We start from the raw sequence: 8,486 nt of genomic DNA on the forward strand, positions 1-8,486 counted from the left end.
TGAGCTGTGCCTGTAACCCCCAGGCCTTGCTATTCCTGAGACAGAAAAGGGACTCAGGCACAGTGCTGTCCGGTATCCAGGCAGATCACCAGGCGGTTGGTCCTCAGCCCCTCTTCTTGGGAAACTCAGATATCTTTCTGTCTGGAGCTGAAAGCCCCGGGAGTGAACTGCGATGTGCGCATGTGCCCTGTCTGGAGACCTTTCCACCCGGTGACTCCCAAGGGGCCCGAGACCTCCTCCCTCTTCCTCTCCGGCTGGCCCGCCTTAGTGCCAGCAGGCAGCCCAGGCAGAGAGCTGAGCCGAGGCACCTCCGGGTCCTGAGAGAGCTCACAGAGGCATTCGGCGGTGTGCAGTGACAGGTGTCCTTGTGGCTGGAGCCGGGCCTTGGAGAGCCGGTGTCCTGGTCCACCCCAGAGGAGCAGCCTGGGGGAGGTGGAGCCCGTCTCTTGTGTATGTTGGCCAGGAGGTGAAGGGGCGCTCCCTGGAGGCTTCTGTCTAACGCCAGGCAGCTTCTCTGTGACCATTTGGGAGGAAGGAGGTGCTCATTTGGCCCCTGTCCTCACTAGGTGAGGCTTGTTCTAGCACTGGTGTCACTTGGGCCAGGAGGGAGGCGGTGATGGGGCCAGGCCAGGCCAACACAGAGGCCGAGGGACACAGAGCCTGGGGGGCCGGTGGGCAGGTAGCTGCCGCCTTCAGCGGGGCAGAGGGAAGGGAGTGGAGGGCCTACCGGGAACGGCGGGAGGGGCTGGTTCTTTGACGCTCCCAGGAGAGGGAGTCAGAAATAGCAGCAAAGCCCCAAGTCATACGGAGGCCCACAGGGTCAGAAAGCTGTTCGTCTGGCACTTCTGTGGAGCTCAGGGGGCCTGGGCCTGCTGACCCAGGAGAACAGACTCCTCCGGGGTTGGCCGCTCTTCCGCGAGGCCGCCACGCTCATTGATCTGTGTTCCTTTTCCAGGCAGTAGTGAGAGCTCAGAGTTTAGTGAAGAGATGTCTTCAGGGCTGGAAAGGTGAGTGTGGCCTCAGCTCGGCCTCCCTCCCAGGGCGGCGCTCAGGGCTCCGGGCAGGGACCAGCCCCCACCCCCTCCGCCCCTCACTGGCTGCTCCTTGGGTCAGCTCGGGGCCCAGGGGCAGGCACCCTCAGCGTGGGAGGTAGAGAGCAGGATGGGCAGGGGGCAGGGGTCCCGGCCCCATGCTCTGAGCAGCCCCACTCATCTTCCGGTCCAGAGCTAGCCCAGGCGCCTGAGGCCAGTAGCTCTTCCTCAGGCCGAGCTGCAGGGGAGAACCTGCGAGCAGATTTGGTCTGAAATGTGGGTTCTTAAAACCAGACTCCTGAGATGGGCCTGGTGTGGAGATGGGCCCGTGGCTCCGCCTGGTGGGGTCTGAGAGTGTTACACCCGCAAGGCCTCGGCTTTGGGCTGACACCCGCCCCGCTGGGCACTGGTGACAGCGAGTGGATCCCAGCCCCGGGTTTGGCTCCCTGTGGTGAGCCCTTCTGCCCCAGGAGTGGGGCCTCCTGCTCGGGAAGCCACTCACCCCACACGCTGATGCTTTCTCTGCCGGGCACCAGGGCGGCCCCGGGAAGACAGAGATCCTGAGCGGGGAGCTCCCACAGCGGCGGCTCCGCCGGAAGTGAGGGGCGTCGTGGTGACTGGAGGTCTGAGGGGATGGCAGGGAGAAATCCACTGACACCGAATGCTACAGAGAGGCAGGTCCACACCGTCCTTCACAGTAGCCCCTCCACCAGCGTGCGGGGGCCCGTGCGCACAGAGGGACACACACACGCCCACACTTATACACACAGTCTCCCACATGCGTGCGCACACACGTGCATCCGTACATGTGCTCTCGCATGTGTACACGCATGTGTATATGTACACGTGTACGGTCACAGCTCACACACACACACACACACACACACACACACACCTCACACGCTCCTCACTCCTCATTCCTCCGGGGGGTGCTGACGCCTCCTGTCTCACCGGACCCCACAATCATAAAATGGCCAGAGAGGAGGAGGTGAACCCACCCAGCGAGTCCTCACAGGGCAGAGAGACGTAAGTGATAAGCCAGGAGTGACTTCCGTTGAGCATTCCCTGTGGGTCAGACGCTGTCTCGGCCCCACCGAATCCTCAAGCACTTCTGCACCGTGGTTATCCGTAGTGTCCCCATTTTACACCTGTGGCCAGCAAGGCTCAGGGAGGTGAAGTGACTTGTCCTGCTTCCCGCTCCTCTGGTAGGGCAGAGCCGGCCCAGGTCCACATCCTCCTGACCGCCGAGCCCACCTCTTCACTGCTATGCTCCCGGCCTGGTCCAGAGGGCCACTGTGACAGCTACAGGGACTGGCCCCACGTCAGTCAGTCGGTTGGTCGGTCCATCTGTCCTTGGGAAACCCTGGACGGAAGGCCACCAGCCCTCGGAACCTGCCCCCTCTGCCCTTGCTGTGGGACCTCTGGAGGGATGTTTGCTCTGTTCTTGCTTGGGTCGCTCGGGCGAATGGTCCCCGCTGCCCTCGCCCTGAGGCCGGCCCAGCAGTGGAGATGAGAACCAGACAGGGTCTAGGGCAGACTCCACATCTGATGAGCAAAATTTTGGCTTTTGTCAACATCAGTCAGGGGACTCCTAGGGAGACCCTGAGGAAGGGGGCTTACAGGCAAGCCAGTGTCCCCTGGCCACAGGCCAGTGAGGGGACACCGAGTGGGGAATGCAGTCATGGTGCCAGGATCCTGAATATCATCCAGACTTGAACTTATTCACTGGTTCGTTCGTTCCCTCATTCACTCACTCATTCATTCATTGAGTAGCTGTTTATTAAGCCACTGCATCCTGCCAGGCACCCTGCTAGTCACTGAGGGCAGCAGGTGTGGATCCTAAGGAGCACCCATGACCCAGACTGGAGCCACCAGGAGGGAAGACAGTGAGAGAATTCCTGCCCCGGGAGAGGATGCTGTACTTAATCAGTAGCGAACCCTGTAAGGCGCAGCATTTCTCTTTTTTCTCTTTCACTTAGAATTTGGCATTCGATTTCCCATCCATCATAATGTTCGTAGTAGGTGCTTTGGGGGCAGGACCTCCAGCAAGCGCCGGTCTCCCAGCTGGCTCAGCCAGGCAGATGCCCAGGCCTGGGAGCCCGCAGGGAGAACGTCCTGTTTCTCATTCTCTGGGGACCCAGCTCTGGGATCCTAGCCCGATGAAGGAGACAGGAGACCACTTGCTTTGGAAGGTGCCTGTGGGGCTGGGATGAGCCCTCCAGCGTGAGACCCACGCTGCGCCCTGGCCTCCACCTCCTGTGGCCTGGCCTCCAGTCTGCTTTTGCCTCCTGCACTAGCCTCTTTCCACGTCCACCGGAAAGAATCCGCTCCCTCAGATGCACGCGAGCATTTTAGACTTTGGTGAAGACCCGGATGGCAGAGCTGGAGGGGAGAGTCTGTCTCACGCTCTTTGAAAATCTTCATCAAACGCCACTCTTTTCCACACAGTTCAGTGGCCACAGTTCACTTTGCCACCGGGCCTCCCTTCTTCCTAACCTTCACCCACACCATGCTCAGCCCCACTGGGTCCTCCCTTCACCCCCAGGCCACTTTGCTCCAGCTCTACAAAGGTGAGCAGATTCTCTCTTTCCCTGGAAGCCGGGGCCACGCTGCCTGGGCCCAGAGGCCGGTGTCTTCCCTAAAAGAACCTCCAGAACACTTTTCGGCTAAGTGGAGCTCCCCTTCTCGGAGACCCCACCAGTCCTGGCAGGTGTTGTAAGGACACAGCCTCCTCTACATCTTTGCACTCACGTGGGCCGAATCCACCTCGGAACCACAGCCGATGGTGCAGGAGAGGGCTGGCCCCGCGCAGAGGAATGGGGTGTGAGAGAGGAAGGGCGCCTGGCTTCTCTAGTTCCCAGAGGCCAGGCCGGGGCAAGGGCAGTACTTTGCCCCTCAGCCCTGAAGCTCAGCGGCCACAACTTTCACCTGCTTTGTCCACCAGGCCCCTGGCCCTGGTGGCAAGCTTGACCCTGGCCAGGAAGAGAAGTGGAGCCAAACACCAGCATGAAGGACAGGGAGGTCCCAGGCCAGCGGCCCCTCACCACCAGCACACACCCCTCAATTGGTTTAGAGGCACATTTTAAGCACCCTTTATGCCACCGTGGACAGGCAGCCAGCAGGGTTCCTGTTGCCTGACCGAGCGTGGGTTCGTTTGGCCTTGTCTTGCAACTTTGCCTTCCCTGCAATCACACACGTGGACATTTCAGCCTGGTGGCCCAGAGGCCGTCCTCGAGTGGCAGCCAGAGCCCAGGCGGCACCCAGCGCTGTCCTCAAGCGGCCAGCATTGAAGAGCATCCATGGTGGAGCCCGCAAGAGTCCTGGGGACCCTGTGCACTGCTCTCTGTGGGGGTGGGCCAGGCAGAGGGATGGCGCCCCCGATGACCCTGTTCTTGCTAGGACTGTGGAGCCAGGGCAGAGGGGGTGAAGGGGACTTCCCGCTGCTGCTCCCATCCTGCTGTCCCTGCATCTGCCTTCGCAAGGTCACAGGGCCTGGGGGCCGAGGAGGGGTGGGAACAGACCAGCCGTGAGGTGGCCAGACCAGAGAGGGGCTAGTTTGGCTGTTCTAAAGACCCTCCCCTATTTGGGGGGCCCGGAACAACCAGAGGCCAGAGTCCCTGCGGAGGGGAGTGAGGACGGGCCCCCTCCTCTCTTAAGACTCTACCTCCTGTCCCAACCTGCAGTTTTCTGGCCTCCATGTCCTGGGCTGAGGACAAAAATGGAAGGAGGGCCCCAGATCACACTTTGCTTTCCCAAGGAAAGAAGGCAGGTGGCCCCAAAAAGGCATTTTCAACATGTACATAATTAACTGGAAAGTAGGGACTATGGACTAGCCCTAGGCTAGCTTTGAGCAAACCCCAGGCCTCTCAGAAATTCAAAAGGGTAGGGAATATTTTCGTCAGGCCCAGCAGTAAGAACTAAGAGGTGCTTCTTTTTATGCCTGATTTGGCAGTAAAGTAAGAATAAGAATATTAGCCTAAGAGTTGACAATTTTAGATGAAGTTTTTTAAAAGAGGAACAAAATGGGTGATAGAGGTATGTGTACGTACAAAAACACGTAATGTCCCTCAATCTTGGTTCTCTCTGAGTCCTAGGGTCATCGAATGAATATCTTTCCTTCATTTTTTCCCTCTCCAGATCTGCCACAGTGGGTACATGCCTTTTTTACACCCTGAAAAAAACTAACATTTAACTTAAAAAAAAAAAAAAAGATACAATCAGAAACATCTACTGATTGGTTTTGAAGACGTAACATGTGAAAAGTATGGCACAAAGTTATCGCGAACCCCTCGGCCATCTGTCTTCTCTAGTCCCACATTGGCAGTGTGTGGAAAGGGTGCTCTCGTGTGAGAGGCGGGCCAGATGTTTTTTGAGTTTGAGTTGCCGTACTTTGATGCTTTTATGAGTTTCACTCAGTGTGTCCCTCTTGCCACAGGGGGTGGAAAGACGAGGAGGCAGAGGGGTCCTTGGGGGTCATAAGAGGAGAGTGTGACAGCCTCTCGGGGGCAGAGCTGTTTCTCCTTCCCAGGAAGGTGATGGATAGAGGGGAGCTAGTCAGAGCTTAGAGTCCAGCGGGGTGACCCAAGGCAGACTGCGGGGTCAGGGGTGGTTTCCGGTAGAGGCGATGGTTAAGCAGAAGCCCCAGAACTTTGGTGAAGAGGACGACAGTGGGCCCTCGAGAGGGGTGGTGGGATCGGAGGAGGCTGCGAGGCCTGACTCGTGCCAGGATGAGAAAGGAGGTGGCCCAGGGACGCTTGGTATGTCTCTTAAGAGTCACTGCGGGAGAGGTGGGCTCCATGATGCATCCTGGTCTCTGAAGTTCTTAGCGTACCTCTGCATTGAAAGATCATGATCTGGCTTCCAGACACTGCCAGCAGCGCCGGGAGGGGCCTGAGATCAGGACTGCTTGCTCTCAGTCACCTTGGGCATGGCTCTCAACCTCTGGGCCTGAGGAGCCTCAGCTCTACAGCGAGGATACTCACAGGAAATACCTAGCACACAGGTGGAGTTGCTATGTTTGGGAACTTACTTGGATGCTTTTATGAGTTTCCTTCAGTCTGTCCCTCTTGCCAGCGAGCCAGTGATCCGGGGGTCTAAGACTGGATGGGGTGAAGAGGAGAGTCCCCAAATGGCGGTTCAGCCATCATGGGATGGATGAACTACAATGAAGACGAGTGTCCACCGGCCCTGGTTGGCCTCCAGGGTGACACTGAACTGTGGGGAGGACCCTTTTAAGAGGGCGCTGCAGACGGTTGGCCCCGCAAGTGCTCCAGGGTGTTGAAGAGGTTAGGTGATGCAGTTTTTCCCTGCGTGAGGTTTACTTGTTCTTTTTAGCTGGTGGAATCTTCCAGCATCCTTAGGGAGACCCCAGGAAAGTAGGGTCATGGCAGCAGATTCCTAAGTCTGCCACCCCCAAACCAGTTTTTAAAGACACCCCATTCCCCTCCTGAGAAGATCAAAGGGCTCTGGCAGATTTTGCCAAAGTACAGAGGTGCCTCTTGAGCCCCAAACTGCAGCATTTTGAGACAGGGAGGCAGTCCTGGAGGTGAGGGGTGCCTTTAACTGAAGTGCAACATGAGAGTGGCTGTTCACAGGGTGACTTTCACAGAGGGCCTCACCGCTTCCTCTCACCTCCGTGGCTGAGGCCCAGGAATCCTCCAGGCCCGTGTCCCTCACCCACCCACCCCGTGGTCTGCTTCCCCCAGCCCCCGTCCGTCTTGTTCTGTACCCCCATTCCGCCGCTCTGCCTCCTGGGGCAACCCAGTGGGACAATGTCCCAAGCTTCTGATTTCAGTTTCCCCCCAAAGATGACATCTCTTGCCTCACTTTCAGCAGCAGACACTGAAGTCTGGAAAATGAGGCTGCACCCAGGAGTTCAGACCCCTTGGAGAGAGAACGGCTGGCAGTGGTCCCTGGGCCTTTTGCTTGACCTCGTCCTGGGGCCCTGGCAGATGAGGGCCAGGCCGTGCCCACTAGCTGCTGTGGCTTCCCAGATAGCTGAGAACTTTCAGCCCACGACCTCTCTGCCCGGTACCTACAACCCCTCAGACTCAGGTCCTAGAAAATGGGAGGACTCTCCGTCTTGTATCAGTCCATCTCCGTGCACATCTGCCACAGTCCCCTCTCTCCCCGCAGACCGATTTCTAGACTTCTCAGCTCACAGAGGGGAAGACGGACACCTCACAGCTCCCAGGTTTACACGTTATACCTTCATCCAGCCACAGAGCCTGACTTTCTGTGTCTCAAATCTGGTTCTGAGTTGTCCTGAGAGAAAATCTGATTGGCCTGGCTTGGGTCAAGTGTTGTTTTATCCACTCAGTACGAGTAGATAAACATGCAGTATGGATATGGCTCCTAGGGACCCACTCAGATCAGGGACATTGCCCAGAGAAGAGTGAGTGAGTGAGTGAGTGAGTGAGTGAGTGACTCATAGGCAGTAAAAGGCCTTTAGCAAGTGCGGCTAGAAGGGATGTCCTAGGGCCCAGCAGAACGCAGGCTGGCGGCTTCCTCTCTGCAGATGAGGGTGGATCCTCAGCAAGAGGTTGGGATTGAGCTCTGGCCTAAGGGGATGGCTTCCCATTAAGGGTTTGCTGGTGCGGGTGGACGCTGTTGATGAACAGCATCTCCTGGGCCCTTCCGTAGGCAGATGCCTGCCTCAAGGGGCTCTGCGCGCTTGGGACAGAAGAGTGGGCGGAGAAGCCTACTTCTGCTAAGACAAGATTACTGAGGCCCCAGTGTAATTATGATCCAGGACTTCTCCTGTTCCCCAACGTCCTAAACCAGCTTTAGGACATTTAATCCCCACGATACCACCTAATGTGTACCTAGAAAACTATTGCGGAGGAGAGGCCTTTCAGACCTGCCTTGGCTAATCTGAATTCTCATGATGCTGTTGCCCCAAGTGGGACCCTGGTTGCTTCTACCTCAATAGCGCTACCCGCTCTCCCTCTTCCTAGTGCTGTGACCTTGGGCAAGTTACTCCATCTCTCCAAGCCTCAGATTCCTCATCTATAAGGTGGGGAGAAGAAGAGTGCTGCCTAACGGTGTTCCTAATTGTTAGGACAGAAAAATCACAGTGTGATTAGACAAGATAAGGAACAAATACTGCTTAGCACTTAGCACATTGCCTAGCACCCATCACTCCCATCATCTCCATGACCCCCACCATCTCCATCACCCCCATCACTCCCATCATCACCCCCACCATCTTCATCACCCTGATCATCTCCATCACCCCCACCATCCCATCACCTCGATCATCTCCATCACCCCCCATCCCCATCACCCCCATCACTCCCATCATCACCCCCACCATCCCCATCACTCCCATCATCTCCATCACCCCCACCATCCTCATCACCCTGATCATCTCCATCACCCCCACCATCCCATCACCTCAATCATCTCCATCACCCCCACCATCCCCATCACCCCCACCATCCCCATCACCCCCAT

General features: G+C 57.4%; 1 protein-coding gene across 12 annotated transcripts in view; it reads left to right on the forward strand.

Moving 5' to 3' along the window:
• Window positions 1–8,486, forward strand: part of RALGPS1 (Ral GEF with PH domain and SH3 binding motif 1) — a 275,161-nt gene that overhangs the window by 248,603 nt on the left and 18,072 nt on the right. For 8 of the 12 annotated variants that reach the window (XM_040482350.1, XM_040482351.1, XM_040482352.1 and 5 more), the window contains one exon: window positions 956–1,007. The exons of the other annotated variants lie outside the window; for them this stretch is intronic. In XM_040482350.1, the coding sequence (XP_040338284.1) occupies window positions 956–1,007 (52 nt within the window). The remainder of the gene's footprint in view (window positions 1–955; window positions 1,008–8,486) is intronic. 12 annotated transcript variants of the gene reach the window in all.

This window comes from Herpailurus yagouaroundi, unplaced genomic scaffold (genome assembly GCF_014898765.1).
Source record: "Herpailurus yagouaroundi ecotype Mexico unplaced genomic scaffold, PumYag 160, whole genome shotgun sequence".
Lineage (NCBI taxonomy): Eukaryota > Metazoa > Chordata > Mammalia > Carnivora > Felidae > Herpailurus > Herpailurus yagouaroundi.